Raw genomic sequence first — 15,355 nt, forward strand, 5'->3', positions numbered from 1 at the left:
TGATAATGTTGTTTGCCATCTCCTATCTTGCACTTACACTAAGAGATGAATGGCAAAGCTTTAATTTCAGCACCACGTTTTTTAATTTTCATGGAGTATTTCCATACAGCCAAAACTTGATTCAGTCCTCTACTTACTCCTGTAATGATAACGAGCCATTGCCTAATCATGGATATTATTTAGCAACTAGAAGCACATATTGTTTGAGTATGTAGGTTCTTTTTAGAGTTGATTTTCAATTTGCAGTAAACTGTAAACATTTTCTCTAATTTTTGAGGTCTTACTGAAACCCAAATTTAGAAGGTTCATTGTTTTTTTTCCCTTTATTTTTTTAATGACTTTATCCTTGCTTTTGTTTGGACTCTGATGGAAACCAAATGAATGGGGCATTGTATTTGAAATGCACTCAACCACTTGAGTTGTACCAAAACAAGTAACGTGTTAAATGAGTTTGACAAGACAGATGCAATGTAATATAACGTGCCTGTGTTTTGCTGCAAGAAGGTGTGTACAGTACAATTATTACACAATAACCTGTTTGGCCATTAAGCAGTACATTTGGTATACTGTAAAACACTTTCCCACCTTTTACCTCTGCTATGTTTGTGACTAAATTTTAGCAATCCCGAGGGCTTGCAAGAGGGAATACTGCTACATTTTTCTAAAGCATTCATTTGAGTTTTTAGAATATTTTTAAAAAAGAAAAAAATCCAAGGTTAAATTGAAGAGAAATTAAACAGCTCTATATTTGAATGTAATAAAGTGAACATGATTAGCTTTGCAATGTAAAGAAACTACTGGACTAAACACAATGCGACTCTGATGGCGTCTTTCCAGATTTCTGTTGACTAAAATGTGCCTTTAATTTGTACAAATGGTGTTTTTTTTTCTCCCCTTCTCTCTCTTCAATGTGCAATAGCTGATCTTCGATGGGGCATGCCTGTTCACTGGAGGTTGTTTTTGCCCTGCTGAGTGTTGCTGCTTGAGACTAGTGCTCTCACTTTCTCTTAGTCTCTTTCCCTCTCTATTGATATGTATTATAAATGTCATCTTTTTGGGTTATAAAAGACACAGAGTCACAGAGAATCACTATTTTGGGACAAATATATTTAAAAGATGAAATAAAGAGGAGTCCAAATGATGTTTACAGATGTTTTATCTTTTAGTTGTATGGGTTCGTCATTATTCTGTATGACTGTTTGGCAATAAAATTGTGAATGTGTAGATTTCTCTTGTGTTTCCTAGGCGCATAAGAATTGCGTCACCCAAAATAAATGGAACAATGCTTCATTTCATGGATAGCCATAGGGCAGAGTTTACCACAGCCAGTCCAATAAACTAGCCATCCTTATAGAACAGTGCTGCTTTACATGCCACATCCAGCAGGAGGAAGAAGATGGGGTAAATCAGGCAATGAAGACCTTTCTTACAGTAGCATGCTTGTATCTTGTTTTCAGTCTTTTCCCTGCCCTACGATGACCTATTCTAAGCATTACATCTTGTTCCAGCCATTGCTTAGAACTCACCGGAACATGTCTGTACCCTGACCCACTCTGCCAGTATTGGTTAGGTTTTTTTTGGCTGCTCTACAGTACCATTCTTGCCACTTCCTATGGTCTCCAGGGATCGCCTGTTTCCACTTGCATTTCCAAAAACACCTTTCACTACTGGCTGCCTGTTGACCATGTAGAGCAGTGGTTCCCAACTTGGGTCTTCAGGAACCCCTGCGCTGCATGCTTTGGATGTATCTCTGTTCCATTGTACTTAATTCAAATTAAGGGTCCTCCTCTGCAATCAAGTGCCGCAGAACAATCTGTGGTGTGATACAACAAGGAAACACCCAAAACATGTCACCGATGTACATGACTGGGCATCCACATCAAAACAATCCACATCCAGCAGGAGAAGGACGAAGATGGGCATCCAGGTCCCGCTCTGCATGCTCAGAGTCCCTGTGCTTACTCACCTTTCAAACTCCAGGCTGGAAATGGGAGCTTAAAGGACTGACATAGCTAAAAGCAAGATCATGATAACCTCGATCCATAAAGCTACATATTCCTTGTTGTAACAAGGCTCTTAGAAAAGTGTTCAGTGCAGTTCAAAACCTAAGATAGGTAAAGCTTACAGTAATCATAGCCAGCAATTCTAATTCACTGATGGGTGTTCTTCCACATATTTTGGCACTCATAGAATCCATTATCTTTTACCGTAGCAGCTTAAACTCACTCCGGAAAAGTTATATAAATCTCTTCTTTACAGTCGGGGAATTCATTAACTTGGGTAAAAAACAATAACTGTAAATAGGAAAACTACTGCAGACTAATATATAAATAAAGAAACGGGTGTGTTTATCACAAATGCCCAACCCTTTAAAGTTCTTTTCCATAATTTATATGATTTAGATCTGACCATCCAAGAGGGCAAGTTAGCAATGATCTTGACAGCCAAGATGCCAATTTAGCATTGGTTTTAGCTTCCAAAAGGACACTCTGGCACGTATTTAGGCTTTCAAAAGGGCACTTTAGCACATGCCACTGGTCCAAGCTTTAAATATTAAGATAGTGTAGAAGAAAAGCCGCATGTTGGCAGTTTTGTAATGACCAGAAACAGAGGATCAAAATTCCTCCAGAGACAACAGTTACATGTTTTTCCATCTGGATTTGACAAAGCAGGTGTATGATGGAATCTTCATCTCCAACTCCATGGTGATTAGAACTGCAGGGGCCATTATAATTGCTGAAACATTGGTGACACCACCTGAACCTAGAGCTTTATTCTGGTTTGGTCTATCTGGCTGTCTCTTGATCTGACGAGAGACAGGCATGTGGGAGGGTGAGGCAAAAGGAGCAACAGATAGTTATGCTCCTTTTACCTCAGCTATTTCTCATATATATAAGCAAACAATTAAAGTCTTAATGATCAGCTTTTTTTGTTTTAGCAATCATGTTACTCTAAACTGAATGTTTATTTGAATTGTAGGTCAGAGAACGTAAAGGGGTCAGAACCATAAAGGGAGATTCATGAGACTAGTAGTCAGAAATAGGTTCAATGGGCAATCTGGGAGCAGGACAAAACGTGATCAGGCAACAGTAGATAGAAGAGGGTTATCAAAAAAAAAAAAAAAACACTAATAAACACAACAACTATGACCCAAACATTATCATTGTCTTTTTCAGAGTCAACGGGTCATTCTCTTGAGAAGAGAGAGTTTGGAATTGTGGAGGGCACCATCCTCAAGATGGTGGAAACGCAGAGGAAAGCAGATGTGTATATTGCCAAGTGTTAAAGATTGTATCGTGTCATCGTAACTTTTTGTCATTGAAGCTTGCCTTTCTCACCGCGGTTTGTTTGAAAATGGCCAAGGGTCGTAAGAGAAAAGGTCTTGACAGGTAAAGTTTATGGCGTCAATCTTATCCAACTCTTATCCAACGTACGTTGGATAACGTTGGAGAAACCTCTTCCACTGTACCCCCTCCAGCCGTGGTCTTCACCTATAGATGACAACCTGTGAGTCAATGGAAGAGGCTTACAGAAGAAGTTTGTTTCCGCCTAACCTGTCAAAACACATTTTCCTTTGCGCAAGGAAAAAAAATCAGTCTGAGGGCAGAGACGCTTCCGAGAGCACAGCCGTCCTCGAGCACAGCCGTCCTCGAGCGTGGCCACTAGATAGAAAATCATGTGTGCAGTGAGATTCTGAGAATGCACAAGTGTGCGTGGGAGGAGCTTGCACGTTCGAAGAGCGATTTTCCTCCTCTTGAAGATTTCTCGCGCATTTGTGATTTTATTGTGCTGTGGTAGATAAACAATGCACAGAGGTAGTTTAACATACATGCGAGTATGTTTATTTTGCTTGCAGGCGTTTTGCAATAAATGTCTATCCATTTTCTGGGGTTGCAAAGGGTGTTGGTGCCTATCTCCAGCTGTCTACGTGTGAGACAGCTTTGCAGCAGTGGATTTCTTTCTTAATTTCACAATTAGATTTGAAATGAAATCTTATAAAACAACTATAAAAAGCATTGTGGAGAAAGTGGACTCAAAGATAAAACGAAGAAAAAAAACTTGATCATTAGGAGCGACAACAGTAATATTCCCTGAACCCATTTTCCAACTCTCAGTAGGTACAACGTTTTTGGTGATAATGTATGAGTGGAACTAATTCTCAATTTCACAATACACACATGCAACAAACCCAGATCCTGTAATTGCCTCATCATTCACCTATTGCAATTTCCTCTTGGGGTACACCCTGAACAGGTCTATGTATGTATGAGACAAACAGGACAAACAACCATTCACACACACACACTCAAGGAGAATTTAGAGAAGCCAATTAACCTAATAGTCATGTTTTTGGACTCTGGGAGGAAGCCGGAGTACCAGGAGAGAACCCATGCATGCTCAGGGAGAACTTGCAAACTCCATGCAGAAAGACCAGGCCAGGAATCAAACCCGCAACCTTCCTGCTGCAAGGCAGCAGTGCTACCCACTGCGCCACTGAGCAGCCCGAAATAATGTGACGCCATAAAAGTTTGGCATGCTACTTGGAGAAATCCATTTCACATCACTGGTTGTAAAAGCTATCAACCTCTACATTGTAAGAGGTCACAGATCTTTATTTACCTCACAGACATGTCCACATTTCCAATGCAGCACACAAATATACAAGCATGTCATGATTTTTTTTTTATGTATCAGTAGTATTATTTGCTGGGAAACTTTTTAAATACAAATATTGGTGAGATAAGATCCATACAAGAGACCGTCTTATCATTGCGTCCTGCACCTTCTCGAGGAGGAATGGACTTGTGCATGCTCTCACGCCTTTTAATAAGTGTTCCTTTTTGGGAGCGGGTACAGGTTTGTGCATGTGCATTTTTTTTTTAAGTGGAGAGGGCGGGTCTTTTAAAAAATTTGCAGTCCTCCACTATACCTTTAAATCTCTATAGGCTTGTATGTAAAAGACGCTGGATTTGGGGATATGATCCTGCATCCATCTTTCAGTAAAAACACAACGCTGCATTGCCAATACTGGGTATTTGCTTGGGCTTGGAGTTTATCTAATTTTTTTGATAGAGATCAATTGCCCATAATGATTAATGGAAGGAAATGCTTGATTTCCCTCCTTCTTAGGAAATCTATCTGAAGAATTAAAATGCTTATTCATTCATATAATCAAGGAATATATTTTATTTTTTGGGTTGCTTTCTTCCTTGAGATATACATACATACATCCATCCATCCATCCATACATATCTTATTAGAATAACTCTGTTTGCAAAAACATCACTACTATTGCACCAGTGGATTTCTTTCTTAATTTCATAATTAGATTTGAAATGAAAACTTATAAAACAACTATAGAAAACATTGTGGAGAAAGTGGAGTCAAAGATAGAAGAAAGAAAAAAAAACTATGTTGATTATTAGAGCAACAACAGTAACATTCCCTGAACCCATTTTCCAACTCTCAGTAGGTACGACATTTTTGGTGATAATGTATGAGTGGAACTAATTCTCAATTTCACAATACACACATGCAACAAACCCAGACCCTGTAATTGCCTCATCATTCACCCGTTGCAATTTCCTCTCAATTTCTTAAGAATTAACCCTTACCAGGGAAACAAAACCACTATTAATCTATGAAATTTATTTAATGACATGCTCCAGTTTTTCTCAAAATATGGCCTGTGTTTATAAGATATACTTTAATTATTATGAACACGTGCTTTTGAAAAGTAATGTATTATGCAGGCTTGTGTATATTCATCTAAATGATGTGGTTGAAGGTTGTTAACAATAATAAGGTGAAATGTGTTTCGCGCTATTTGTGTCTTTCATTGGTCAGGGATAGGCTTATACAACTCTCACACAAGTTCTGTTGTTTTTTTTTCTTTGCAGTTTTATGTCAGCAGGATAAATGACACTACCTTGCGTACTTATCATATCCTTGATGTTTACCTATGTTTTGCCATGTTTAGTTTTCATCGCTATATGTTAGATTTCTGACTTATCAGTTCATTGACCTGCATGAGTGTTATTACCTTGTGTTCTGCTCTACACTTGTTCATTAGTTTTCTTCCCTCAGCTCATCTGTCCTCTTTCAGTCCAAGCTGTTTTACATTATCATCTGATTCCTTTTACCTGCACTCTGCCTTTTTTACCCTTCCCTCAGTATAAGAGGGTTACTTCTTCACAAAGCAAACACGTGGTATGGATAGATTTAAATATGCTAGATCTAAAATATTTTATTGGTACAATAATAATTCTATACAGATAATAAATAAAAACACTTTGAAATACTGTTTAACTCTCTGGGCTTATTTTTGTTATTCCTTTTTTTTTTTTTTTTTACCTGTGCAGCAGTTTGTTATAACATGTTATAATAATTGTTTGTTTTATGTGCATTATGAATTATTAAGAAGTGGGAGTATTGTTCTAGTTAAACTCTCAACTGAAATATTATTTTTAGTTTCTAGTTCCACTTTCATTTACCTTGCAATATTTTGCTACCGTAATGTAATTTATTGTTCCTCCCCTTGTTTTCTTTTTTTCCCTTGCTTTTCTTTTTTCTTCGCTTGCCTATTGTATGCATATTTTAAAATTATTATTTTTACTCTACATGTTTTTAATATTGCTATAAATGGTTATTGGCAGTAAATTTGCTTAAATAGTTTTTTGTTAATATCTGTGTTGACTAATTAATCAATTAATCTCTGCACACAGCCCTTAAACCTGATAATCACAGTTAAACTTTCAAATTTTACAGTAATGTTTTAATGGCACATAGTCTAATAAAGTGTACAAAGTTACACACGGTGTCCATCAAGTTATATAAACCTGTGGCCATTTCTTTACTACAATTTGGTGTCCTTCCACAAACATGGATATCTAAGCATATAATTAAGTGGTACAACTGCCTCCTGACTAAATAGGTGATGAAAGTGCAGAGGTGATAGCCACAAAAAGAACTTGCGAATGCTTGAATTTTTATTGAGAACTGAATAGAATTTAAACTAAACTACCATTTTTAATTCAATTTACATTATTCGTAAAACTCTAATTCAGAACATCTGTTGTATCAAAGCACTTTACATAAAAAAAACAGTCAATTTAATGGTTTTATACTGGCAATTTCCAATGTCCTACATTCCAATGGATCCTAATTATCAAATAATGCATACTTATCCAGTTTGTTATTTAAATTGGTTAAAAAGTTTTCTATCTAACAAAATCCAGGCAACAAACTTGAAGAATTCACTCCTCCTGGATCAGCATGTAGGCAGTGGACAGTGGTTTGTACTGTAGTATGTCCCTTGCTCTGCCGCACATACTGAACATTTAGTGATAGCAGAATGGAAAGCGCCATTGCATCTACACTCTACAATAGCCTATCATCTCCAGTGCAGTAACAGTGCAGATAAGAATAATTAGAATGGTTTTGGAGAGGATTTACCCCCGAATCGATATGAAACTGGATGTTGACAAAAAAATAATTTATTATGCATATTAAGCATTTATTTCCTAAAGTAGTGACTAAAATAGTGGTGAATATTCTACATTTATGCATTTGCATTTGGTTAAGGAGAGTCAAAATGCAAATGTCAAATTATATGTGCATTATAGCATACAGTATTTTCCACCTGAGTTGACATGTGGAAAAAGTTTTTGAATAAAATTCAAATTTTTACAAAAAAAAAAAAAAAATCCACCCTCTTTTGTCTGCCCTAACAGATAAAAGAAAAAAAAAACTTTGGAAAAACATCTTGGCTGAAGTTATCATAATTCACACATATGGGATATTCCTGACCCACATTAACCGAGTTGCATTGAGCAGGGACATACATTCATACATTGATACAAAGATTACCCAACCTGGGTGAAGAACCTTGCCTAAAAGTACATCAACATCAAGCAGGAAGAAGCTGGAAACAAACCCACAACCTACAAAATGACAGCTCTGCCCAATAATCCACAGTTGACCCAACATGGCTTTTATTCTTTTCATTATATGGATCAATAACATGCTTATATAGAAATGTTGGTACATTAACCTGCCGGACAATGAAACTGATAATCACAAGTGGAACAGGCACATAGAACAGTCTTCATTTTATATACTGGGCAGTTTCAAGACGATAAACTTTGTTTCTTGTGTACAGGCTGGAGAATAATTACTAAAATGAATTACTTTTCTGGTCCATTGCGAAGTTACAGTTAAGACATTTATCAAAAAAGAAATGGCACAACTGTATGTAATACTTTGAACTGTAGTATTTACATTTTTGACAAATTAGAATAAGGGTTCTGCATTAGGTAGAACACCAAATGTAGCAGTGTGATGATTCATATACCTTTTTATACACATGGAAATTCAGAGCTCATAAGATCCTCTAGTTACAGCTGGATGCTCAATGGTTAGTCTGCTGCATTAGGGATTTTATGTTAGGTGTAACAATATTTAGCTGAAAACTAGAGGTTTAGATGACTTCGAAATAAATGCATTCAGTAGTACACAAAGAGTTTCACTAGTCCACTTGCTCATGAATAAATTCATTACCCACTGAAAGTTACCTTTATTGACCACATTCAATATTTTCTAGTTTTTTGAAATCAACAAAGTGCTCAAGGCCAGTTCAGGTAATTAAACAAAATATATTATGAAAATATTTAGATTTGATGCCAAATCTGAATGACTTCATCAGCCTCAAAATCATTCTACTTTACTATAAATGTGCAGATGTTTAAAAATCAGGTCATATTTGATGGAACCAGCAAAGGGCTTGTTTGGTTGCATCAGATGTGCTGGAGATGGAAAACATTAAATAACTAGATAGTGGACAGTTGGGTGTCATTGTGTTTTATAAACAAGGCTAGATGAGGAAAAATATTTCACAAAGCTCAGTCAGAAGATCACTATTTTGTGCAAACAAAAATAAAGACGAAAAACATAAGAAATACCTATAGGTTAGAAGAGTTGTTTTAGACTTTAAGTGAACAGCAGCTGCGCCACCTGGAGGAAACTATCAACTACTGCTACCAGATTCCAGGGGAAGCAGGCTCCCAAAACTCCTTAACTGGCTGTAATTAACCGATAAATGTGTTGGAAGCAGCCACTGCAGCTTTTAGTTTCTATAGTTACAGCATAATACCTGAACTACAAGGCATACCCCATTAATCACCAAAAGCAGAAAAAAGTCATCACCTTTGCTCATAAATAAGGCAAAAATAGTTTTTTTTTTTCTCTTATGAGAGAGAAATAATGAAAACTAAAACTACAATGCCTACAACAAAAGGGCATGGCGGTGGCTCGGTGATCTCTGGGGCTGGTTTGCTTTTCCTTGACACTAGAAATCCTAAGCATGCAGAGGAAAAGATAGATTCAGTCAAGCCACCAATATATTCTAACTCTGTCTTTGAGGAAGCTAAAGCTTGAAACTTTAAAAGAATAATAACTCCAAACATAGAGCATTCATAGCCACCAAGGTCTGGTTTTAGAAGAATCCTGGAGGATACATGATACTCAGTTGAAAAGCTCTTGTGAGATTTTTTGAAAGGTACATGCAACAAGCAAACCCACTTGGGTAAATAGGGGGGAAGGCCTTTACAGTGAGGCATGAACTATGATTACTCAGGAACTCTGCCAAAAGTCATAATTGAGAAGAGTTTTGAGACTGAAGAAGTCTTTGAACTGATAAATATGGCGAAAGCACTTGTAAAATTACTTCTGTTGAGCTATTTACATTAATCTGATTTGATAGGTTCATTGCAGACAGCTGCTAGTGTAACATTCCACCAATAAAACAAAATAGTTGTGGAGGTTAAATATTTTTAATTGACAATGCAAGTTGATAGGTTTAAAGTTCTTTGAAATGTAAACTTAATTTTCAAGTGCCATTACTGTTCCAAGAACAGCACAGAGAAAGCCAAGATAAACCTGACTCTGCTTGATAAGTGACTCCAAATTCAGATCAGTTTTCTATTTCGACTTTTAAAATGAAAACAAAAATTTCAGCATATAAATAGGATCCAACATTGTTCTTATTTTATTGTTTGCATTAAGCTATCACGCGACTCTTAAATATTCAGTCTGCTAACTCCACACTTTTTTTTATTATTAATTAATTTGTTTTCTATCAGATTGCAACATGCAAGTACTGAATTTGCAGAAGTACTGCAACTGACCAGCAGATGGAGCCTTGGTGTCATAAAAAGTCAATTACATTAGTTACAGAATAGACAGGACAAAAGCAGTTATAGTGTGAGCTTTAAATATAGGTCCTAAGGACTCTGCACTCAAAATACGTGTACAGGTAAATAGAAAAAAACAATGCGTAAAAAATACATTAATAAATACAGCTGGCTGATTGATTGCAACAAGAAATGTCTACAATCATGCTTTAGGTTTGTCATGGAATGCTAGTAGAACTTTATAAAAAAAAATAAGGCATGCTTACTATCCATATATATGCTTAAGAGTTGCAGTTTATAAAATATCTTTATGACAGAACCTTTCATCCAGATATAACAGTAAATATCTCTAAGAGCTTAAGCTACCATGCACTGCTCTTTTACATAATGTACTGATCTTTCTTTTTAGTCTTATAAATGATGACTACACCTAGAGATACAGTATTTGCTTTCTTTCATGACTAGAGAAAAGAAAAACACCCACTAAATGAAAGTTAAGGTCAGCTTAAATTAACTTCTCAATTCCAGATGCTAAAGATTTAAACATCGGGTTTCAAAGGTAAACTTCTTGGCTGAAACAATAAGCTCCAATCTTTATTTCGGATATCCTTCCTTTTAAATTTATTTTCAGTCCAAAAAAAAAAAAACCTTTCACTTTGAGGAAGCATTTTATTTAATTGCTTGAACCCTTCTTTTAATCTGTCCCATCACTCTGAACACCCCACTGAGCATCTTCTCTTTTTGTCCCAGTGTCTTTCTCCTGGCCCCTTTGCTGGCTCTGGTTTGGGTTGTTCTGGCTGCTCCATGATTTGCTCCTGCTCCGGCTGGGCTCTAGGGACTGCCTGTTCCCACTGCCATTCACAGACACCTTCACCCTGTAGCAAATGCCACAAACCAGACCCAAGAAGGCCCGTCGCATCTCCCGGCTAGCCAGAGTGTAGATGACCGGGTTCATGGCTGAATTGAGCACAGCCAGTGCAATAAACCAGTCAGCTTTATAGAGGACTTGGCAGCGCTGCTCACAAGCCACATCCACCAGGAGCAGAATAAAGATGGGCGTCCAGCAGGCGATGAAGACCCCAACTACGATGATCAAGGTGCGTAGAAGGGAGATTGCATGCTCAGAGTTGCTGTGCTTACTCACCTTTTGGCTGCTGGATTTTACCACGATGTAAATGCGAGCGTAGAGGACTGACATGGCTAAAAGCAATACCATGAAAACCGTGATGCAGAAAGCTACATATTTCTTGCTGTAAAGAGGCAGGACTGTGGAGCAATCAGGAAGGTTTTCAATGCAGTTCCAACCTAAGATGGGTAACGCTCCAAGAGTTACAGCAATCAGCCAGCAGGTCCCTATGAGCAGAAATACTCTGTAGTTCTTGCTGGCGTCATAAGGCCTCATTTTGATCATAGTCAGGTGTCTCTCTATGGCAATGGCCAGGAGACTGAAGATGGAGGCGCTGAGTGCTACAAACATGCTGCCCTCTCTAACAAACCACAGATTCGGCGAGAGTTCAAAAGTCTTCTTTCCAGAGAGAAGCAAGTTGACCAGGTAGGCGACTCCAGCCAGCAAGTCGCACAGCGCCAGGTTCCCAATGAAGAAGTACATCCGGTTATGGAACCTGTGTGTCCTCCATATGACCACTAGAACGGTGAGGTTCTCCAGGAAGATAAAGCTGCAAATAATGAGGAAGATGATGGTTTTAATATCCAAAGTTCCTAGGTCAGAGCTCGGAGACCTGTGGTCCAGCTTTCCAGTGTGGTTGTAGTGATGGCGTACGATGTTCATCTTCTTCACATCAGCCAGGCGGCTGAGAGTGGAGCTCAATGAAGAGGAAAGTGTTTTGCTTTCAGCTGCAGCAGAGAAGTCAGTGTCATTATTATAAGAAAGCACTTCTTCCAGAAATATTAATTAAATAATAACTGCTGATTTAGCTCTTTCATTAAACTAAACTTTATTTTTACAATAAAAAACTAAATTTAACAGGTTTCTTTGCTTTTCTTAATTTTTCCAACACAGATCAGAGTTTTTTTTGTTGTTTTTTTTATCATACACACCGGAATTCACATTCAGCGCAATTAGGCAACTTACCGCTGGAAGCTCGAAGCTCAACCTAAAAGTTCAATTAAAGAGCGAAGATTTCATGGCAGAGAAAAAATCTCCCTCTTTCCACCATTCTGCATTGAGCCTTTTCCCTCTTCGCTCCAGCATAAAGGCATGCAGCCTCTCACCGCTCCCAGCGAGCTCTGGAAACTCCGGAGAAGTCTGCAGTGGGCTGGAAGTCCCTCTCAGCCCTCCCTCCCTGCATGAGCCCAGACACAGAGAGTCTGCTGTTGGATCAGCTTCTCCTGCCTCATCACAACCAGGGGGATGGTGCTGCAAGTTCATTCAGTTAGATCTTGTTAGAACATCTGGCGTTACACTAAAAAAAAAAAAAATAAAAGCAAAAAAACATATAGCAATGCGTTTTAATATAGTTATATATATATATAAAAAAAACTGTAAAACAAAGAAAAAAAAAAATCAGCAAGCATGACCTCAACAACAGTGATTTAAATTAAAGTTTATAGAGTTTTTAGTCTTATATTTACCAACGTAAAACAAAATTAAAGCTGGTTTAGATGTTGTTTATCATTTGAGAGTTTGAGGAAACGTCTTGTTGCTGCAACTTTTTGCGTATTTTAGATCATGGTTGCATAATTTCTATGCATGCATGTTCATACTGATTGCACAAGATTCTGCATCATTGAGCTTCTCGTTTTATTACTGCTCTAGAAGCTGTAATTCATACGTCATTTTCTTGTCCCATGTTGGTTGGACTCTTTTCCAACCGTAGATTTTTATTTATTTATTTACAAAGCCATTTTGTGTTTAATTGAACATAATCTATTATTGTTAAAAAACAGAAAAACAAACAAAAAAACTTTTCAAAACTTTTCAAAACTTTCAGGTGCTAATGTTCTGTGCCAAAAAAAAAAAAAAACCCTAACTTTATTAAATATGCTTAAGGTTCACACTGATAATGGCAAAAAAAAGTATTTCCAGTTATGCTTCTTCCTCAGAATGGAATTAACTGCAGAATGATTTAAAGTTGAAAGAAATATGATCCTTTAATATATTAAGGGCCAGTCTTAATTAATCTTTGCTAATTTTATTATTATTATTTTTTTTTTTTATAAATGTTTTGATCAAGATGTAACTCAGTCTTATTTTTACTTCCAGGGCTATGTTTGTTTCATTTTTCTTTTAGTGTAAAAATTGCATAATAACTAGTTTCGATTAGTTATTTTTTACCTTGAATGTTGGGATGTTGTTATCAGGGCTCTCTTGCAGAAGAGATTTGTGATTTGAATGAGTCATACCTGGTTCAAAAATACATACATACACACATACACGCATACATGCATGCATACATACATACAGACATACATATCTTATTAGAAAAACTCAATGTTCTTTAAAAAAGCTAAATTCCATTCAGTTTAGTTATATAGCACCAATTCCCAACACACTTTAATTCAACCAGATTATACATTCAAATTGATCCAAAGGTTTCTATCTAAAGAAAACCAATTGATCGCATCGAATCATTGACTCAAAGGCAGTCCCTCATTAAACCATTTGTGTATGCTTAAAAGAAAAAAAAAGTTGGATAGAGAAATGCCATCCTTTTTCTTTTGTGGATCATCGAAATAAGTGGTCCTCCTAATGTCAATCATTCTGATAAAATATTTACATAAGGCCGTCCTACATGCTCGTCCCCATTTTCGCTTACCGTTGGTGAGTCTGACATAGTGGAAAAATTACAAATCTTCTTTAGGAACGTAAACTTGTATGAGCGATGCAAACAGCAGCTTTTAATTTTTTATTTTTTTTCAAAAAATTGCGAAAATTCTCCACTATACCTTTAAGGACTGAATTAAGATGATATCATGTGAATTTAATTTAGTACAGATTCAAGAAGGTAAACAAAAATTGATTTATTGACTTTATTGATCTCGCAATGGAGAAATGTATTCGTTACATCAGCTCTAATAGTCAAGGAGAAGAAGAAGGTGCTAAAGGAAGAAAAATGTGTATGTGAAAATGTGCAGATCCAACCTACATTTTCTTTTTATCTATTAAGTCTGGAAAAATAATCAATAAATGGCAACTAGGTTTCATGTCCTACCATCCTATGTGATGGAAAGGAGTTTGCTAAACTTGAGGGGATGCATTATTAATCAGGTACTTTTAATGTTGAGCATTTCATCAATAAATTACTAAATCTAGCTTTGGCATGAAGATGTTGTAAAGACCGTTATGACCACTGCTAGGGAGGAGGATCTATGATGCTGTGGGCTTTTATCTTTTAAATGTCAAGGGAACCTTGTGATTATTATAGTATGAGTAAGTGGGATTTTTATTTTTTAACTTTTGTTAATTAATTTTGTCAAGTGAGATTATGCAACTGCAAGGTGAAATTATTGTAGAGGTTTATACACAATTTTATATGGAATGGAAATAAGTGTGGAAGGACATCCATGGGTCATGGCTAAACAGGGAGCAATGAAAAAAGTGAACACTTTTATCCTTCAGGTATTAAAGAAATAGAACAATCTATGATGATTTAAAAATTATGAAAGTTATAAAGGTAACATTTAATTCTTGTTTTAAAGTTTCTTTAGGAAAGACAAGTTACCTCATTGTCATTAAAGGCACAGCTGAAAGAGGGAAAATACAGTGTTTTTTTTCTTCTAAATTTCTTAAAATGTATTGTTTTTATACAGAAAAGGAAATTGATGGTGACGTCTTTACTTCATTTTCAAGGCATCATTTTCAGAGCCATATGATTAAGATTTTATTCAAATTCTATCATGTCAAGTTTATCTTTGTGTTTGTTTTTCCTTAAAAAAAAAACCCAGCCATGTTGTCTTTGTAAAAAAAAAAGTAGGGTGATGGAGGTCCCATATTTCATGGCAGGATCTGCACAGCTTGGGTTACTTAAAATGTTTGTACCTGTGTTTATATTTTCTGAGGTAACACTGAAAGATCACATGCAGCTCATTGTGGGTCAAGATGGCTGAAACAATCCTTTGTTCTGATTCCTCTTTTGTGACCTCACTTCCAGGAAGGATAGGCAGGGCTGGCAGTAACAAGATGATGATTCTTTAAACCCAACGTC

General features: G+C 36.6%; 1 protein-coding gene across 1 annotated transcript; it reads right to left on the reverse strand.

Moving 5' to 3' along the window:
• Positions 1-10,018: 10,018 nt before the first annotated feature.
• s1pr3 (sphingosine-1-phosphate receptor 3) lies at positions 10,019-12,494 on the reverse strand. The gene is made up of 2 exons (XM_015376347.1): positions 12,283-12,494; positions 10,019-12,044 (listed from the first exon to the last, which is right to left on the reverse strand). The coding sequence occupies exon 2, from the start codon at positions 11,977-11,979 to the stop codon at positions 10,885-10,887; it is 1,095 nt and encodes a 364-aa protein (XP_015231833.1). The 5' UTR covers positions 11,980-12,044; positions 12,283-12,494; the 3' UTR covers positions 10,019-10,884.
• Between the last annotated feature and the right edge of the window lie 2,861 nt (positions 12,495-15,355).

The sequence above is a fragment of the Cyprinodon variegatus genome, unplaced genomic scaffold (genome assembly GCF_000732505.1).
Source record: "Cyprinodon variegatus isolate N-32 unplaced genomic scaffold, C_variegatus-1.0 Scaffold134, whole genome shotgun sequence".
Lineage (NCBI taxonomy): Eukaryota > Metazoa > Chordata > Actinopteri > Cyprinodontiformes > Cyprinodontidae > Cyprinodon > Cyprinodon variegatus.